Source organism: Diplotaxodon limnothrissa, linkage group LG3 (assembly GCF_057381915.1).
Source record: "Diplotaxodon limnothrissa isolate DT_005_m linkage group LG3, D_limnothrissa_male_GT1.1, whole genome shotgun sequence".
Taxonomy (NCBI): Eukaryota; Metazoa; Chordata; class Actinopteri; order Cichliformes; family Cichlidae; genus Diplotaxodon; species Diplotaxodon limnothrissa.
The window spans coordinates 31,197,554-31,218,889 of NC_140598.1; the positions used below are offsets into that span (position 1 = coordinate 31,197,554).

The window sequence follows — 21,336 nt, forward strand, 5'->3', positions numbered from 1 at the left end:
TTTCTTCTTCTTTGGTGCAATACTATAAATACAGTGTACCCCTTTTGCCTCTCCCCTTTTTCTACAATTCCCCTGTGGGAGAGGTGGGTGTCATTTCTTTCCAGCACCTTAAAGCACACATAATTCATATTTAACCACCCTGATGTTTATGATTGCGATTTTAATTCAGTTATTGTCATTATTGAGCCTGTTTTTGTAAGATGTTATAAGTGTGTAGTATGTGTGTGTCATAAATGTGTTTTAGGCGCCATAAATGATAGCATGAATATGTATTCCTTGCTAGCTTGGGAGCTGTGGTGGGTTGAGCTAATCCTCTTCCCCACTGTCTGTATTTGGTCGTAGGAGCTGGAGTGGGCAAATTATTTACTTGGAGGTCTTTCTTTCTTTTACCTTTTTTATCAGGTATGTCAGATTTCATGTTGTTTTTGTTTTATCTTATGTCAAATATGTTACGTGTAAATGCATATTTTATGTTTAATGTAAAAATAAATGCCAGCCCCTTTTTCTACAATTCCCCTGTGGGAGAGGAGCTGGAGTGGGCAAATTATTTACTTGGAGGTCTTTCTTTCTTTTACCTTTTTTATCAGACACAACGCAGAATCACACCGGTTACATAGACACAGATACAGGATGTGGAACAGTTTGGATAATAAGGACTTTAGTGTACATTTTGTTCCCACTGGGATTTTATTACAGCTAACAACAATACGCACTTTACATTCTGAAAGCCTTCCTTTACTCTGACATTTGGGCTCTGAATCAAGAACCGTTAAGTTTGTACATGCTTCTCTGATGGTGAACATCTGTCGGCGTATGCTTATGTACTCGGGCTAACAAACTGCACCACAGAAAGTACACTATGTGTACTTTCAAAATGCATTTCTTGCAAAAATTTAATTTTTGTCGTATGTACATCATCTTCATCACAGTCTCACTTTTTCAATCACATGACATTTTACTATGGTATTCTGGTTGTGCTTTTGTGCAAGAACACATATTTTAAACTGGCCAGACTGCATCAAGATGGGATTTTAGTGGAGCCGAGTGTAAAATGAGGATCTTTCAGTGCAATGATGTCATTTTGCATGCACTGAAAGTTTTCGTGTCACCCTCACTGCACCTCATCTTTGGGATGACTGTGTATTCACACTGTTAGAGTCCTGTTAATGCCATCATATTACAACAACTTTAATCTACATCTGCTTCTGCTCAGACGGTACCTTTTTAGGGACCAGGAACCAGTGGGGAATGTAGACAATTTAACTTTTAACAATTTTACTTGAGTGAAGTATGTGGAAAACCCCCTTTATTTGAAAGGAGTCAACAAAATATTTGCAAAAACACAAAACTAGTTACAGTATCATCATGCAAGGACACAAAGACAATTTTTAGGTATTTTGAGATTTATAAAAACTTGGATGAGACATCTAGAATGTCAAGGCTTGGGAGGAGCAGATATAAGGGCGCATTTCACATTTGATTTTGAGGAAATCAACATACTTTGGGTAAACCATGTGGAGCGATTCTCACAGAATCATAAACACAAAAAACTTGCTGTGCTACAAATTGAAAGACATCACCACTGTCGTGAAGGTAAATGCTACTAATTAGTGAACTAAATGACACATTCAGAATACTTTATTAATCCCTGAGGAAATTATGTGGTTACACATAATTAATGTTAATTAATGCAAATCAAATTAATTTGATTTACATTAAAATTAATGTAAATGTCAATGAAAAGGTGACAGGCATGTTTTCTGGAGTGCATCTTGCCAAAACACCTAGTGTGACAGACCTCATTCCAAAAGGTTGGACAGGATGTGAGATTGAACATTACACAACTTTTTATTTATGTCTGTTCCCAGAGGCCATTGTTGAGTTGTGGGCAGTACACCATCGACAGCTGGAGTGCATCTAGGATCCACCATACATGGAAATTTTTAGGTGTAGGCTGAATTCCAGTGTTTTCTGACAGGATGTCAGGTAAAAGGTGTATTGTGTATATTTGTCTGTAACAAGTTAAGCATGTGATCGTGTTATCATTGTCATTAATTTGATGATTATGTTTAGGTCCCCACTGTGCAGCACAGCTTTATCGCTGCAGTGTGAAGCTCTGACAGGAGCTCGGTGCTGTATTTGGTTGTCAGGGATGAAACACAGGGTTGTCTCTGCGAATGCTTCAACTCTGTTTGGAAAAACTGTTAAATCTAAACTTTGATTGTGTCCTCTGTTTTATGTTATTTGAATTTTCTTTTAGATGTACATAACTTTAATCATCAGCTGTAGTTTTTAAATGTACTTTAGAAATAAACTTGACAGATAATTATGACATTTTTGGTTTATTTTGAGTTGGTGTGCTTGTGCTTTCTTTGTGCCATTGTTGATAATTTAGTTCAGCTGGGTCTCGTTCTACATGGCTGTCTGCACTTCCCTGAATTTCCCTCTGTGTATACTTCAGTTGCCACATTCTGTATATACTAGAGATGGCACGATACCACTTTATATGTCCGATACCGATATGAATCCGATATAGTGTATTTTTTAATCATTAAAAATGTTTTTTGAATATCTTGCTGCATTTTGTATAAGTTCATTCTCAAGTTTAAAAAACAAAACACTAAAGCTATTCTGTTATGCCTGTATGCAAAAAACACACTGCACTCGAAATATTTCATAGTTCAGCAATACTGATCAATCTAATAAACTTAAATCCTCCATCCTCTCTATTCTGGTATTTTAAAGAGTACTTGGCAAAAACATTAAACAGCCAACTGAAATAAATTTTTCTAATGTTTAAAGTGTCAGGAGGCTTTTAAGAAACTGAGTGGAAGGACTTGCTTCTAGGAGGACTTTGAGTCACCAAATACATTTCTCACTTCAAAAATGATGTGTTCAATTTATTTCTAGAAGCTCAAAATCATCTGCAAGTATTAAGGCCTTTATTTTACCTCAGATACACAGCTAGAAGCTGCTCCTGTTCCCTCTCAGTCAGTTCCCTAAAATTACTTCTCTGCCTCCACAGATGTCTTCCCAACTCTGCTAACCAAACCTCAAACTGCCCCACTGACATCCTGAAAAATGCACGAAAGCGGTCATGGTACAGATTTAAACTCCTGGATCAAATATCACCGGCGTTCTTCTTGTGAGAAAGTGAACCCAAAAACTCATCCCAAAAAATTCTGAAATTCTTGTAGTCTTTTTGCATAAAGCTTAGTTTTTGTTTTGTTTTTAATGCTCTGAAATAATCTGGGGTGCATAGTATTGTGTACATGTGTGGTCAACTTCTAAATTCTGCCTAACAAGATTTAAAATAATTCAGTGCTTGCCTCATCTCCTACAACATTAGTTTCCTGTTTGCTATGGTCACCAGAGATGGGCAGTAACGCGCTACTTATAACGCGTTACTGTAATCTGATTACTTTTTTCAAGTAACGAGTAAAGTAAGGGATTACTATTGCAAAATTGGTAATTAGATTACCGTTACTTTCCTGTAGGAACGCTGCGTTACTGCGTTACTAAAACCGTGATTTTTTTGCGAGAATGTCTCACGACAGTGACGTAAGCGAGTGCGCCGCTAGTGACAACAGCTGTGTGCAGATCAACAATGGATCATATATCGATTGTGGGAGAGAGTATGAGCGTGCAGCGTTTAAAGCTTGGAAGTACTGACCTTATTTTGTGTTTGATTCCATAAAAAGTGACAAAAACATTAGTGTCCGTTGTGCGTGGGAAGAAAACTTTTTACAGCGAAAAAACCCCCTAAACTTCCAAGCAAGCACCGAGTGCGCAACGACGTAATGGGAAACTCACAGAGAAACTCGCGGATTCTTCAACTGACCGCTGCGGCTCACCTGCACCAGGGTAAACCTCCGCCTACCCCCAGTCCTGCTTTACAGGTGAAAATAGAGCAACAGGACCGCTAGTCTTTGACTTTATTTATTTTCTGCTGTGTTTTACTTGCATCTATTTGAAAGAGTGAGTGTAAACACAAAAAATATTTTATTTTATGTGCTAGAATGTGTAGAAAATAGGTTTAAATGTTAAACTAATTTATTCAAGTCAGAGAATGTTGCATATAATTAAATTTTTGCTTGATGCATAAAGTTAAAAGATTAAAACTGATAAAACAAGTTAAAAAAAAGAGACTTTTCCATTTGATTACATTTTGTATGATGGATTATGCAGAAAAAGTAGAATTGGGCTGAAAGCTTTATCACCTCTTCAGGTTGTAAATCGTGTTTTTAAAAAGTAACTAAGTAACTAAGTAATTAATTACTTTTGAAAATAAGTAATCAGTAAAGTAACGGGATTAGTTTTTTGGGGGAGTAATCAGTAATTAGTTACTGATTACTTTTTTCAAGTAACTTGACCAACACTGGTTGCGAGTGATGACGTCAGAAGAGTAATTCTGGCTCCTGATGGTGTTCTTATAGATGACGTAGCTGTTGTTGGTCTGCAGGGTCACATAATCAGATACTAAGCAAGTTCTTCATTGTTTCATCTTTAACATCTGATACTCTTTAAGATGTTGACTGACTGGTATAAACTTCAGATGACCAAAAATTTTAGAATTCACAGAGATCAAAGCTTAAACAGCAGGAGATGAAACCCACCGTGACCACCGTCCCACATCTGTTGCTGCTGTTGAAGCTGAAGGTCACCATGTGGGTGAGCTCGTCCACCTGACCCCTGCAGGTCGGGTAGTTGAGCTGTAAAGCAGAGTAATTGATGTGTTTGTCCTCCAGGAGACAACCGACCAGAGTGACTGAAGCAGAGTCCTGCATGCAGACCGTTGCATCACCTGAACGTCACAATATCAGTCAGAAAAATCACAATTAGAAGCTTTCCTCCATTATTCAGCCCTGTTGTCATGGTGATGTCACAACTGTCGTACCCAAAGAGTTGATTTCTTGGTACTTGGAGGCAAAAATGGCCCGACAGAAGCAGCGGGTGTCACCACCGACCGTCTTCTCACCACAGAACTCGTGATCGCTGCAGGTCCTGTCCTGACAGAAGGCCTCAGAGGCTACAGAGGAACACACTGATGTATTATCCTGAAAACGTGGGAGCTCTAAAAATCCACAGTTCAGGTCTTTAACAAAGGAGAGCTTATTAATGTCTTATTAAGGTCTTACAGCAGCCGGTCTTTGATGTCCAGCCATCCTGAGCGTGGTTGTGTAGACTGCAGGCTCTGGCGTAGGCCTTCAGGAACTGACAGTTGAGTCCGTCCACTGCAGGATATTTACACAAAGTGTTGGTGCAGGCGGTTATGTAGGGCTCTGGGTCAATGTCACTGTTACAGGAGGAGAAGGGCGCCTCCTTCAGGAGATTACAGCTGTACCACAGACAGAAGAAGAAGTTGAAGATAATAAAATGATAATCTGTAATCAGATGTGTTTATCTTCTATCTGTGCTGCAGTTACATGTGATGTACCACAGAGATCAAGGTACAACACAGATGTTTCCTGCCTTGTGGATCAGTCTGCTCACTGTTCAGTCACACTGGTGCAGTCGATCGTGGTGTCAGCAGGCTCACTGTACTGCATCTCACAGCTAGGGGGCAACAAACAACAAAGTTCAGGCTCATTCATACAAACAGAATATCTGCAACATCAGCAGCAGCAGCAGTCAGAGGGACTCTGAGCTTGTGATGAGGTCTTACCTGGTGGAGCTGTACTCAGAGAGCCTCAGGTCACTCAGAGACCTGCTGGAGTTTCCACACAGACCCTCCACAGATGAACCAGCAGGTCCTGCACAGGATCAGGACAGAATGAGTCAGATCAGCATCAATATTCAAACTGGACAAACACAGAAGAATAAATAACAGCACAGTTTACAGTTTACGTTACATGAATTAAACTTTATCTTCTGTACCTTCTAAGAGGATCTGTGCGGTGTAGCCGTCAAAGAAGACAGAAATGTTGAGGTTGGAGAGCAACAGGTTGGCAGTGACTCCAGTTTGGTCCTTAGAGAGCTGCACACCATGAACCAGCTGAGGCAAACTTTCAAGGGTCAACATGAAGTTGTCCAGCTGCATCACAGCAGAGATAAAGTGGAGGAAACACTGAGTGAAACATGTCAAACACACAAACAGGCTGATTTCACAGCAACAGCTCTGAAAGAACTGCTTCTAACAGCCCTGAGAAGAACGATGCGAGGAAACACAGCAGTTTCTTTGCATAACCTAAACTTGCACCACTGACCAACAATCGACCGAATTGTTATGACCATTAATTAATTGCCATGAGCACCATTGAGAATCGAGGAATGGCTGCAACAATGTACATGGCAATATGGTTAAAGATGTACCCTTAGCTTGCCTGACGCAGCTTACCCAAACTCTCCCGCCTTGTTCCAGGTGAATATGAACACCTGGCCCATCTAGACGCAGTATCACGCTGTCCAAAAAGCTCACATCTTCACGACGGCCGTCTCTGAAATTTGCCACGAGGTACAGGTTTGGGATTGACGGAATAGAAACCAGAGAGTAAGCACACCGATCCTTGATGAAGTTGAGTTGGCCGTGGACGTTGATGACAGTTGGGCCAGTCACAGTACAGGTGGTGTCCACTACACAGCTGATGGAAGCAAAGAAGAAAACAATCAACCACTAACCTCATAAGCCGCTGATGAGGAAGAGACCAAATACACAAAATAAAAAAAATTAATTAAATTACATTAAAAAAAATCCCTTAATGCATCAGATCTTTCTTTTAAATATAAATGGGGTTATATTCACGTGTTGTTTCCTTGACAACGCTCCAGTGGACCACAGCCAATGGTTTCAAGGACTGCAGTTTCAGAGCAGGTGAGTTTGGAGCAGGTTTCTGGATCAGCGCTCACCACAGTGTCAGGTTCATATGCAATACCTGAGAAGTGATGGACGGTTTACTTTAGTTTAAAAACCAACAAGAGCAAGCAGAAAGGCACAGCACTCCCTGTAACATCCCAGAGTCAAAGTAATGAGCCTGAGATTCACCAACCTAAGTGTCTGCATCCACTGATATCTTGTATTGTATTCTTGTACACTGTAGTCACCTTGATACCACTGATGTAAACTTCCAAGTCCTAAGCAGAACCGCACAAAACTCATGTTACACAGCAAAATCTCCAGTGTTAAATTAACACTGGAGAGTGTCTATATGGGTGCACACCTCTGAGTGTTAAATACAACACTATTGAGTGTTAAATTAACACTTTGACAGTGTTATATGTTTAAAAGTAACCTAGTCAGTTTTGAAGATTAACAATGGCTAACACTGAGCAGTGCTGATTTTCTAACACTGGAAAATAACTCAAAATGTTAGAAATATTTTGCATTATTCTCCTGAATTAGAAGAAGGTGATAACTATTGCATTTGTTAAACTGATTTGCATTGCATTAGACTGCTGATTTATTGTGAATGAATGATATTGTTTTATGATGCATTATACTGCTGAGTTATAAGAAATACTGTTCGCAGAAAGTCATCGCCTTATTTGTCTGATTAGAAGAGAACAGAATATACTGGAGTTTTCTGCCCCATCTCAGCAGGAGGCCGTAGCTTAGGTGCTGTGTGAGAGAAAGAATGTGAATCTCTCAGGCCTGAGAGATTGAACTTTAAAGCGCTATAAAATATTCTTACTGAAAACAGTCGCAAAGTATTTTTCTCCATGATTATAATGGGCTTGGGAGAAAGATGGGACATTGATCACATGAGAAGTCCTGAGCCTAAAAGGATTGCAGCGAGTCAATCCAGTCCAAAAAAAATACAAGGAACTGTTTTCCTTTAAAATGATGACGTCATCTTGCTGGTGATGGAGGCTCGAATAGGTTGCGCGTGAGACTCCATTATCAGCAATATCTGGTATGAATGTGTGTGGATGTATGCATGTGACTGGACTGTGATGGACTGACGACTAAAAGTTTTAACTGACTTGATACTGAGACAAAAACGGTACCGACTTTAGGATTAGTAAATGTCCACAAACAATTCACCCAGCCTGTAAAAGAAGGGTGGATGTTTTGTCTTGCTTCGTTTTGTTTTTGCAGGAACAGAAGGATGACAGAGACTAAAGGGGGAGGCTGTAGCTTCACATGAGTGTGAAATGCAGACTTAACCCTTTGGTTGCTAATTTTGAGTTACTGATGTTTGCATTAAGAAAATTGTGTTTTAGTAGCTCTGTTTTAATTAATGTATCACATTATATTGTTGGGAATGTTAAATGCTAAAGTGAAGAAAAGGTTTGATTTCACTCATGACTGAACGTGTTATTATTAACCATAGCAGGCCACTGTAAAGAGTCAATTAACTTTTATAGAGGAAAAAAAAAAAAGCCAAAAAACCCTCTATTGAGGTCTGTGAATAACAGGGGAATGATAGACTTGTCACACTCAAAATGGAGATATGTAATAATAAACACTGGTCCCCGTCTTTTAGGTCCCTTCATTGAAATAGTCAATAATTCAGAAAAGTACAGATATAACCGACAGGGGCATGTGCTGAGGGGTGGTGCTGCACAAGAACAAGAGCAAAATAAAGAAAAATATTGTGTTTAGCTTTGAGAAATTCAAATTAAAACGTACCATTACACTCAGAGGATCAATATGAAATTCGATATATGCTAATTTTGTGTGTGAGTACATGACTGGTGACTGATCTGTCCTGAGCTTTTGTTTTTACAGCACCCACTTGACCACACCAACAGTTTCTCGCCACCAAAAGGGGGTACTTGCAAAGAATAGGGAGGAATATCATCAAAACTGGGAAAGGTAAGCCCCGAAGGGGGTGATAACACCATAACTTTCACTTATGGTCAAATTCTCAAAATTTGACCCCAAACTTGAAAAATTCTTCAAACATTTAGAGACAGAGTGGATAAACATAATGTCGCAAACCACATAAGGATGGAGCATTGGAATTGATAAGATGGTGAAATAACACGCAGGAAAAATATTGACCATGTTGATTATGTTTATTCCAGTGTACAGAGATTGGCTAATCTGACCAGGAAATGTTATAAAATGGATTGTCGGAACAGTCAGCATTAAAGTCACCATTGACAGTCCAGACCAAGGTTATTATCGTTAACAAAAACTAACGAAATAACGAAAACTAGAAGTGAAAAAACATTTTCGTTAACAGAAATAAAAATAAAAACAAAAAAGGAAAACTAACTAAAACTGTAATGAGTGTTCACAAAACTAACTAAAATTAACTGAATTTATAGCAAAATGTGTTTCGTTTTCATTGATGTGTGTGTGTCATACGATAGTCAAGGGTGAAGATGAAGTTTAGTTTCCAGATTTTTTCTTGCTGTCTCATTATGCCAGCAGGTGGCAGTACGTTAGTCGTGTCATCTGTGTTGCTGCCAGTGTTGCCAACTTAGCAACTTTGTCGCTATATTTAGCGAGTTTTCAGACCCCTTAGCTAAAAAAAAGACGTGAAAGCGTGTATCACTTTTACTCTCAACAAGCAGCGGATGCTGTAACGCAGTCAGTTCTTGTTTTACTGTTTTACTCTTATGCTGTTTTGTGGATCACAAGGTTTAAAACTAGTTATAAACACACACACAAAGTAACTCCACAAGAGTGCCTATTTCGGGTCACTTTTGCCGGTCCAAGCCCAGGTAAAGGAGCAGGGTTGGAATTGTGTCAAAAAAACAAAAAAACAATAATTGCTAAAAGAAATTTAATTTATAGTTCTAAATAGACTCTAAATGCATTTAGGACGTTTTTTACTCACTTTATGTCTCTTCCACGATGTTATTTCTCTCTCCAACAACTTAGGTTACAATGAGATTAGCATGACCAATTATGCAAATTAGGCGATGACGTCATTTAGCGACTTCTAGCGACTTTTAGGACAACCAATAGCGATTTTCCTTATTGAGGAGTTGGCGACACTGGTTGCTGCTCCGTCCACGCGCAGACTCAGGTCAGGAAAAGTCGGGAGAAAGCGCCAGAGTCCAATTTGGGATTACTTTGAATATGACTGTGTTTTGGATAAAGGGACATTTCTAAAGGGAAAAAACTCCCACAAATCTTAAAGTGCACTTGAAAAGCTCACACCAGAAGGCTAACCTAGCTTACCTTGAGAAGGTAAGGGAGCACACTCAACCCTCTTCCCCAGAAAACAGAAGCTAACCCCAGGCAAGACAGCGTGATGCATCCCGAGACAACAGGATGGGGACATCTACATAACTGTGTGAGTCAATTGCCTTCAAAAAGTTTATCAATTCACTTGAACCAAAATTACGACCATCCTGGTGCTGCAAGAGTTAATAGTCTCAATACCCAAGGATAAGCAGAAGAGCATGACTGATATGATGGAACGGGGATTTCATTACACTTAGTTATTGCAAACACAACTAAAGCTATAACTGAAACTAATCAAAACTAAACTGAAACTAAGGATTTTCAGGAGAAAAAATAGAAACTAAACTAAACTAGCAAACAATTGGTAAAAACTAATTACAACTGACAGGAAATTGAAAATCTGAAGTCGAAACTAAATAAAAATAAAACTAATGAAAATTGCAAAACTATTAAAACCCTGGTCCAGACTAAGATGGCGTTGGACATCTTCAGGGCGGAAAAGTGTTGGTGTGAACAAGGTGTGGTTTGGCTTGTTGCATATATGTTTCAAGATGATACAGCTCTGGATGAACCAGTTACCAGGGCATGGAAGGAGGACGGACTCATTAAATGAGGAGAAGAAATTTTCTGGGATTGGTAACCCTCTGGGTGAGTGGTTGACTAAAAGCATGCATAAAATAAAAGCTATTTTTCATTATTGATTGGTAATAGATTGATAATTGGCCACATTTACAGCTGTATTGACTTGTTGTGGACGTAGTCTACTTCATGTTTAAGCACTCTAATTAACAGATTGAAAATAGTGACATTAAAGGAAGAGTATGCAGCGCCACCCTGTCAGACGCCAGTGACGGTGGGGCTCAGTGATTAATCAGGTGAGCTGCATTCATGGCTGAATCAAAACATAGATTCCCCTGCTGTGGTCATTGAGTGGAAAACAGGGGGAAGTGAAATTAAAAGAGGCATGGATAAACGTTTATGTGTGAAGGTTATAAACGGGATAAAAGGGGGTGTTTTACTGTTATTTTAGCATCAGCATTATTATTACATAAGAATCATATAACAAGCATTGCATTAAACATTTTTTTAAGCTATTGACATTACATTAACATTTGTTTTACAGTGATTGTTATAACCTCAGGTTAATCTTCTATTTACAGGTGTTAGAATAATCATATAATCTTTCATTGCAGGTGTAACCATGATCATTTTTATACATATTGCAGTTTGTTGCTCATTATAGAGTTGTGCTGAAGTTAATAAGGGTTAAAAGCTACAGTCAACGCGATGTTTGGCTGATCTATGGACTGGAGTGACTTCGAGCATAGAAGGCCGCACGCGCTTACATAACACTGATATCATGCTTTTCTTTGTGCTCTTTTATTCAGTTATATCTTTTGCTAAGTTTTAAGTAGTGGCAGTTGATTAAACAACATTCATTTAATATTACATACCTGATTCCGAGCATTACACACAGATCAACTTAACAATCTGCAAAACCTTGTGGCTGCATTGTTGTGTCTCCATAAGGGACAGTTGGCTCCAGGAGATAAGTGGGAGTCAGTGCCTGTCCTCGAGGAGGAGAGAATCTTCCTTTGCTGTCTCAGAAATAGTCAACAGGTTCATATTGAAGTGAAGTTCATATTATTACAGGTTTTGTTTCTTGGCAATTCTGCGGACGCAGGCTCTGGGCAGAGCCAGGAGTTGAACAGATCTAACATGACAATTAAAATGATTTCATTCCCTAACACAGGATGACAGGACTGGAGCAACGACACTGGATAGGAGAAAGTCTCATACTTTCTAAGATACGAGGTCACTAACCTTTTCTTTTAATTTTCTAGCTCTGTTGATTTGACACATGGGAATGTGTCAAAAAAGGGGGGAAGTTGAGTTTTAACATCAAACAAGGATTATATGAACATTTTTATGACTTCATTTGTGTTTTAATGACGTAGGTATGGTAAAGCTTAAGCTAATAGAGGTTTCCGGACTTTTTTATAGAATCAGTGAGAAGCATAAATCATTATTTCCATGTTTAAGCGTTAATCATTGAAATGAACTGAATAGCGTTTAGATGATAAAATGCCTGTGTTCATGAGAAGCTGAGTACCACACTGGAGAGGAAACCGTGGGACAGTAGGCGGAAGCAAACACATGAAAACGGGGGGCAAATGTTAGAATTAAAAATGGCTAATTTGTTTTTGATGTCTTTTGTTAAAATGAGTGGTTTTAATAATTTTCAGACACGCCTTGCAAATGTGCTTATAATGAGTTGGCATTTGGTCTTTTGAAGGTCATAAGCTTCGTTCGGCGTGATGGTCCGGACTGATATATTGCAGGTATTGACTTTGAGTGCAGAGGGCTAAATGCAAACACGCTTACACACACATAGGATATGATTAGAATAAGTCCCTGGGACATTCTGAATATTCTAAACCAATTCTGAATCGCCAGAAGATCAGTAGATAACAACATTAGATTATTAGGGCTAGGCAGAGAGGTGTTTTGGTTTTCTGTCTCTTACAGAGAAAGGAACAGACACCAGACGAGGTCACAGATATACGAGGATCCTTCGCAGCAGAGACAGACACAGTGACTGCCGAGACACCAACTGGGTTCAAGTGTCATGGCGCTTGGGCTCCGATTAGTCACCTCAAAAGGATGGATCCCATAAACACAGCAATAACCATGAAGGGGTTGGCGGAAATCCAGGAACACCTGACCAGCGAGGTTCGAGAGGCTCTTGGTCAAAAGGGGGACACGTTCCTGTTCCTTTTTCTGGAGGATACACAGGACCGGAGGATACACAGATCGTTGTTTGAAATCGGGGCAGAATAATCCCCTGATCTGTGCAACGACTGAAGGGTTGTCTAACCCCTGAGGTTGAAGAAAGACGAGCAGATGATCACCCAACTGGACGACACTGGTAGCTGCAGCAATAAAATAGAGGCTAAAAGCTCCTCGGACAGGGGTTCTAGTCTGAATACGTCTGGAGGGTATAAGGTAGCACCAAAATAAAGCTGTGGCAGAACTGGGGAGTGTCATCTGTACCTACTACTGTTGTAATAATAGTTTTTCTTGCATCTGAACTGCGCAAACACAGAGGCCATCTCACATATGGTTCACCCAACAGGGGGACAAAGGACCTGAGCGGTAAGAAGAAATGAACCCGGCCACACTGGATTGCAGGGTGTAGGTGAGCTCTTTATTCTAAAGAGCTCAACAGGGGGAGTGTGGGATTATAATATTATTGTATGCCATGTTAGACCCCTAATTAAAGATTGTGAATTATTATGTAGTTTTGGTTTGCATTATTCTCCTGAATTAGAAGAAGGTGAAAACTATTGCATTTGTTAAACTGATTTGCATTGCATTAGACTGCTGATTTATTGTGAATGAATGATATTGTTTTATGATGCATTATACTGCTGAGTTATAAGAAATACTGTTCGCAGAAAGTCATCGCCTTATTTGTCTGATTAGAAGAGAACAGAACATACTGCAGTTTTCTGCCCCATCTCAGCAGGAGCAGATAAACAGGGAGCCAAGGCCGTAGCTTAGGCGCTGTGTGAGAGAAAGAATGTGAATGTTTAGGCTTTTATAATTAGGTGGGGGCCACTAGAGGCTATAAGAGTTTGATCAATGCTCCACCATTTTGAGATCTGAGGCTGTCTGCGTACAGTGTCCATCTCCTACGCGTGTGACCATTAAAATCATTGTTTGACTTAACCCGGCCGGACCAGTGTTTTTCTTTTGGCTTTTCCTCTTGTATCCATCCCCAATATTTGAATCCGTAACAGTTGTTTTCACAGGTGTGCTCTATATCTCAACAATGGCTCATATTAAGACGACAGTCTTTCACACAGGTCAAGTGCCTCTATGCACTTCATTAGTTTAAATATTTGCCTATTTTACTTCATCTCATATGTCATTGTACTGAATTTGAGCAACCCTAAGCTTAATGCAGATTACTTTTAACAACTATCCACCTCAATTAAATCTATGGTCTGGAGCACAGGCTGTTGTCGAACAAGCTAAAGAATAAACATTTTGTGTCAGCAAGGGGTGGGGGAAAGCCATTCACCAGAGCATATCTTAAGTGCTGCTGATGTGGGCTGGCCTTCTCCACACGCTCTTCAAGGCTGATGTGTTTTCTGAAAACTTCTAACATTTGAATCTCTTCCATTTATAAGCCTGCGATTAACCGCACGGCTCAGGTCCGCGTGAAACCCGCGCAGCCATGGAGCCGTCGCTCTCTTTTATTTTTATTTAAATACTTTGTGCTGCCAGGAGCAAAGTCCAGCATAAACGTCTGTCACCCTCTGACACACTCTTGGTTGCTTAGGATTTCATGATAACAACAACAGCTGCTGACGTCACAGACCACGTGTTCTGCTCCTTACACACTCACACAACAACAACAACAACACAAAAAAGGGCTATTGTCCAGCACAATCTGGACCCCGCGGAACTTCTCAATACCCCACAAAGCGGCGGACCCCACAAAGCGGTCTACATTTCTCCCCACTAAGACGGCGAACCAAAAAAGTTCGAACTGCGCAACTCTGCGACTTAATGCTTCTGTACAAAAAAACCCCACTGAGCGGCTTTGTACATCGCCCCACTAAGACTGCGAATTTATCCCCACTAAGCGGCCACGGACAACGCCCCACTGAGCGGCGAAGACGTACAGTTATAGAGTTGGACTCTAAACTTACTCGGTGTTGCTTAGCGTGTAGTATAGCCTCGGATCCCGCCGATCGCCATTCATCAAGGAGAGAAAACAGACAGCTCATCCACTGGCCTGATGACAAACTCTCACGTCTCGGGACTTTACTACAGGAACTTCCTGGCTGACGTCAGTCTTTCAGCGTGTCTCTTCTCCCCTTGGTGAATGTCGACTCCAGGGCTCCGGCTCTCAAAGGACCAATTAATGATAGGTTTGTAGCTTGAACCTATTCGCTGGAACGTTGAAGACAATATAATTACACAGCAAGCAAGACACGAAGTAGGCAAAGTTCTTCTTGTTACTCATGCATGAGGGAGACCTGCCTGGAGCCAAGTGTCGTTCCACCACTTGACCTCCGTCAGACTCCCAGCCAGGTTCCCCATAGCACTCCTTTTATTGTGGTTACATGAATATGCATAGGGTCATAACATACGACGGACGTCTACATACAAACAAAGAGTGTGTGTGTGTGTGTGTGTGTGTGTGTGTGTGTGTGTGTGTGTGTGTGTGTGTGTGTGTGATAAGTGATAAGTTAACAGCGATGCAGGTGGATGCTTCTCTGGTGTCCTGGATTGTTGATTACCTGACAGGAAGACCACAATATGTACGTCTCCCACAGTGTGTGTCTGACAAGGTAATCAACAGCATAGTGGCACCACAGTGGACTGTCCTCTCCCCCTTCCTCTTCACCCTCTACACCACAGACTTCAGTCCCTGCACAGAGACCTGCCGTCTTCAGAAGTTTTCTGATGACTCTGCGGTGGTTGGATGCATCAGCAGGGATGATGAGACAGAGTACCGGGCTGTGGTCGACTCCTTTGTCACGTGGTGTGAGCAGAATCATCTGCAGCTCAACGTGGCAAAGACCAAGGAACTGATCGTGGACTTCAGGAAGACCAGGAAACACTTGACCCCTGTTTCAATCCAGGGGGTCAGTGTTGACATTGTGGAGGACTATAAATACCTTGGAGTACACATTGACAATAAACTGGACTGGGCTAAAAACACCACAGCACTTTACAGGAAGGGCCAGAGTCGTCTCTATTTTTTGAGGTCCTTCAACATCTGCCAGAAAATGCTCAGGATTTTCTACAAGTCTGTTGTGGCCAGTGCGATCCTCTATGCTGTTGCATGCTGGGGGAGCAGGCTGAGAGTCGCAGATGCCAACAGACTTAATAAACTGATCTGTAAGGCCAGTAATGTTGTGGGGATGGAGCTGGACTCCCTCAAGGTGGTGTCGGAGAGGAGGATGTTGTCCAAGATAAAGACAATGTTGGATAACACCTCCCACCCACTCCATGACATGTTGGTCAGTCACAGGAGCTCGTTCAGTGAGAGACTGAGATTACTGAAAAGAACCACTGAACGACACAGGAAATCATTCCTGCCTGTGGCCATCTCCCAGTACAACGCATCCACTTAACACACTGTTTACTGCTACAGCTACACAGCAAATTCAAAAGTGTTAAATGTTTTGGTGTTAATAGTCTTCTTGCAAAAGTAGAGTTGATTTTACTCTAAGTAGAGTCACATTATTTTAATGTAACTCTGAGGTGTAAAATGATAGTAGTTAAAATCGAGTGTTAAAAATGAGTGTTTCTCTGTCAAATCTGGAGGTGTTACAATGGAAACATTAACTCTTGACCTCTTAACTCTGAACTCCTACAGGGGCTATGACAGCAATAGAGTAAATTCACAGTCATTTTTTCAAAGATTGTTTCAATTATTATCATGAGCTTTTACTTCTGTGGCTCTTTGGAGCAGGGGCGGAGCGTGGGGGTGGCTTACTGGGCTTAAGCCCGGGTTGTTTTGTCAGAAGCCCGGGGTCTTTTGGAGTGTAATTTTTTCATAGTTAGATGTCTGGCTGACAACTGTATAAAACAAAAAGTACACACAATATTCGAAGCACATAGTGCACACTGTGGGAATTTACGACTGTGCGTGAATCCCCCCTGATATTGGTATGATCCGAGCTCAGGCACTAAGCGACTGAGCGAGGGGGCGGGGCAGCTGCTGCCAGCAGTGAGTGCGCTGTTGGAGAGACGGAGCCAGCCAACCATACTAAGGAGAGCTTAAGTTTGAACAGGTACCAAAGAAAATCATTCATACCGTACAAATAATGTAAATATGATGGTGCATCACGAAAGATTGATATCAAACTGATCACTTGACCAATATTACGTTACTTGCTCTTCAAGTGAATCAACAAATGGCGAAATGAAAAGCCGAACAAATGCTATTTTTTTTAGAGAGTCTTAGCTTACGTGTGTTTATTTCATATTTTCAGTTCTTACCCTCCCCGACTAAATCGGTTTCAGTAATGCACTGAAATATAAGAATGGACATTAGAGGCTTCTTTCAAAGAAAAAACTCAGGTAAATGTTATTTTATATATTATGCTTTGTATGTTGTTCAGTATATTTCTATGCAAAACAAGAGGGATTTCAGTACACAGCAGGATATTCACATTTGTAACCAGATATTTACATACACTTTAGGGAGAAAACATAAAACATTTTTACTGTACAAGATCAATTTAGAGTAAACTTTTGTTTTAGATAAATATTGAAATATATTTTGAATTTGTTAAATGTCAGAATAAAGAGAGACAGAGCTTCTATTTTTTATCACTTTCATTAAATTTAGGAGTACATATACACTACGTTTATTGTTAATTAATAAGAAAACTCCAGAGGATTCCATTCTGAGCTGAAGAAGCTTCTGATAGGTTAGTAGAGTCCATGTGAGTAAATTGGTGGCACAGCTGTGGATGCATATAAGGCAAAACACAGAGCCTGTTTCTTTGACATGGGAAAATCAAGAGATGTCAACCAAAACACCAGGAAAAGAACTGTGGAGCTCCATAAGTGTGGCTCAGTTTTGAATACAATTTGGTGCCATTTGCAATTAAGAAATACAGACAGTTTCTCTCTTTACTCTTAAAGTTAACAAATATGTTTTTTATATTTATCAATCTAAAAAAATAAACATTTAGTCTGATTTGATCTTACAATTAAAAAAGTGTTTGTGTTTTGATCTGAAGAGTACATAAATATGTGGTTTCAACTGTATATTTGATGATTGTCAGCACAAAGAGGGAGAGAGAGGAACAGAGAGGGAGATGGAGAATGAGGACAGAACAGAGATGAACAAGAGCAGGTGAGACACACATGTTACTCAAATGGTTGTTTACCAAAAGTATCACTGTATCATAGGTACTCATGTATCTCGTACCTAGTGTTTCTTTTTAGGTTTGCTATTTTTCAAATTCTATATTTATTAAGTTATGCAGGCTTGTTTGCACAACAAGGCTAAATAATTATATAAACTTTTCTCAATCTAAATAGTGGACTTTGGTAGAATTAAAAAAATAAGTGTAGTGCAGGTCTATGATGATTTTTAGTGCTACTATCATCTAGTTCTGATTCTGGTTCTGTCTTGGTTAAGTCCTCAGTAGTCCTGATTTTGAACTCTTGTAGTCCTGTTTTAATTCCGGATCAGTTCTGGGTCTGGTTGAATTGGGGTTTAGTCCCTGTGTCTTGATACAGCCCCGATTTTGTTCTGCCTTGCTGCTTAATTAAAAAACTAGTTTAAGGTGTCCTGCACATGTGATATATATTTTTCCCTATATGAAGTCATTCTTTTTTGAACAAAACTCAAAACAGAGCCTATTAATCTTTCAGTCATTTCTACACCCCCCCCTCAAAAAAAAAAAAAAAAAAAATCCCACATGCATACTACCCTTTAGGGCTAAGCCCCGGGTGTTTCAAATGTCTGGCTCCGCCTCTGCTTTGGAGTTGAGACGAAGCTGTGTGAAAGGCATTAGCCATGTTGCTCGGTGATAGCATAATATTCTGTTTTAGCTAGCTGAAAGGTATTGTTTGCGGCAAATACCACAGCCTTGAAAAAAGCTTGCATGTGAATTTTCAGTCAAACTTTTGGTCAAATACACCTAAAACAATGTCTAGAATGTGAAATGTTGGTATAATGGTGCTACTTGAAGCCTGAAAACGATCGCCCATAAAAAAAAACAAAAAACGAGCAAACAGCAGTAGCAGACGTCCTGACTGGATTCTACGTTAGCATTTAGATCCCTCCAGAGTTTTGTGCACACGGTTTAGGTAAAAATTAAAAAGGTTGAGGTTTTACATTTAGTTCAGTATTACCTGTTGCCTGTGTCTTTGTCTTTTGGGAAAATACTTTACACAAGTAATGGCTCAAAGAGGATTCCTTTTTTTTTTTTTTTTTTACTGTGCTGCAATTGTTTACTGGATTATTTGTGCCATTAATTAGTGTCAACTAATTTTTATTCAATCTCCACACAGGATATGCTTGTGAAGATGGAATATGGGGGAGAGCAGAAGTGCGTTGAAGTTCCACAAAGGGATGAATGAAGGACATGCATATTGTATTGAAGAAATAAGAGATGAGAATGCTGTTATTTGCATTTACCATGTCAGACCTTTTGATAAACAAAATTCTAATGAAAGTGAGAACATGTATACTGTTACATCTTTCAGAAAATGTTTTGAAATTGTGGTGCACAGTTCAGAATAAATGTTTTTCAAAAACCATTGCATCTTTTTAGTAAATGTTTATTTCCAAAAGAAATTTCTAGAAGTTCAGAACAGTAAAATTCCCGCTTTTTAGAATGAATTAGAAGATAACTCTTAAGTAGTTAAACTAAAATACTCTTTGAGAGTTAATATATAAACTCTTAACACTAAGTGTTAAATTATCAACTCCAGACAGATTTGGTGTTTAACACTAAATCAGAGTTAATGTACCAACTCTCCAAAAAGAGTTAAATTAACACTCTCTGGTGTGGACCCATATAGACACTTTAATAGTGTTGAAATCAAATCCGACAGTGTTAATTTGGACATGCTGGATTTGCTGTGTACACATGTTTCTTTTTCAGCTATTTATTGATAAGTGACTTTTATGTACATATATATATATATATATATATATATATATATATATATATATATATATATATATATATGTGTGTGTGTGTGTGTGTGTGTGTGTGTGTGTGTGTATATATTGTGCTATTCTTAGTTAGTGTAGTGTATGTCTTGTTAATGTTAGTTTATAATGGAGCACTGTAACAAAAAATAATTTCCCCTAGGGATCAATAAAGTATTCTGATTCTGATTCTGATTTTCAGTCAGATTAGGGTTATATGTTTGTTTGGGTCTTGACAACGCTTGAGATGGGTTTTTCTTTTTAGTTTTATGTGGATGGGGGTATTTTATTTAAAGAAACTTGGGGGAGCTGTTTTAAAAATTAACCGTGTACTTGTGGATGAAGACAAAGGCAACTGCGACCCAAGAGGTGAGCTCTTTTTTTTTTTCAGCATCTAGTCATTGATCTGAAGGATACTTTAGGACACATCACTTATCCTATTTAGCCTATTAACTTTACAACACAGCTGAATCTATAATGCTGACAGAAAGAGGGGATAATTGTAAAATGCCAACATGTTCAGTTGTTACATGTTACCAAGCCAAGAAGAAGGAGACAAAGGAGACACTGATACTTGATACAGACACATAGTATAATATAGTAAACACCAGTATGAAATGTAAAATTTGGTTCTAAATTTCTTTGTCTAATGTGTATAATGACACAAAATCACCAGGCAAAATAGGTACACTCGAATAAGAGGATAACTCTTATTTAACTACATTCAAGTACTGCATAAATAATTTTAAATAGGGCCTAAATTGTAGGTATTTTACAGGAAAGGAGAAACAAATTATACTGTAATTAATTTTTCAATACAGTGGTCCCTCACTATAACACGTTTCACCTTTCGCTGCCTTGCTGTTTCGCATGAAATTTTGCATGCTTTGTTTTTTACTGAGCCCCGCAGGGGACATGGGAGAAAAGAAATGAAGATGAACTTTTGCGAGATCTCGCAAAACTTCAAACTGGTGGGTAACAGACATCTCCAAAAACGTTGGAGCACCTTTGCAAATATATGATGTCTTGATAAAACAAGCAGATATTTGAAGTGTACACAGCTAGATTCTCGCCTGAAAAGGCTGGCCCACAAAGGACACATTTGGAGCAGCCTTTGAATTGGGCCAGCCTTCGTCGCCTGGGTCGTCAGCTTCAAGCTGGCAGCCTCTGAAGGATGCAGCCTATTTTGCGAGATCTCGCAAAACGTTTGCGAGATCCCGAGTTACTTTTGCGAAATCTCGCAAAAGTTCATCTTCATTTTTGTTCTCCCATGTCCCTTGCAGGGCTCCGTAGTTTTTTCTTTTTCTTCTTCTTTTTTTTTTTTCAGCACATTGTGTTCTGCATCCTGATTGGCTGTAGACCAGATAAGAGAGAGATAAGATAAGATAAGAAAAAAAAAAAAAAAAAAAAAAGAAGTTACAGAGCGTGAGCAGAATATTATATATATATATACACACACACACACACACATATATAAATACAGAGATATATAAATAAAATATACGAAGGGGATAAATAGAATAAATAGGAATAAAAATAAAAATACAAGTGA

The 21,336-nt window shown here is 39.4% G+C and overlaps 1 protein-coding gene across 1 annotated transcript in view; it reads right to left on the bottom strand.

The window, feature by feature from the left end:
- Window positions 1-2,947: 2,947 nt before the first annotated feature.
- The window catches only part of LOC146635354 (uncharacterized), a 28,208-nt gene continuing 9,819 nt past the window's right edge, over window positions 2,948-21,336 (bottom strand). Inside the window, exons 5-15 of the mRNA XM_085350095.1 lie at window positions 6,987-7,071; window positions 6,743-6,872; window positions 6,338-6,581; window positions 5,878-6,034; window positions 5,666-5,753; window positions 5,494-5,556; window positions 5,139-5,338; window positions 4,898-5,029; window positions 4,617-4,804; window positions 4,374-4,456; window positions 2,948-3,074 (exon numbers count right to left, since the gene is read on the bottom strand). Coding sequence (XP_085206221.1) covers window positions 2,948-3,074; window positions 4,374-4,456; window positions 4,617-4,804; window positions 4,898-5,029; window positions 5,139-5,338; window positions 5,494-5,556; window positions 5,666-5,753; window positions 5,878-6,034; window positions 6,338-6,581; window positions 6,743-6,872; window positions 6,987-7,071 — 1,497 coding nt within the window. The remainder of the gene's footprint in view (window positions 3,075-4,373; window positions 4,457-4,616; window positions 4,805-4,897; window positions 5,030-5,138; window positions 5,339-5,493; window positions 5,557-5,665; window positions 5,754-5,877; window positions 6,035-6,337; window positions 6,582-6,742; window positions 6,873-6,986; window positions 7,072-21,336) is intronic.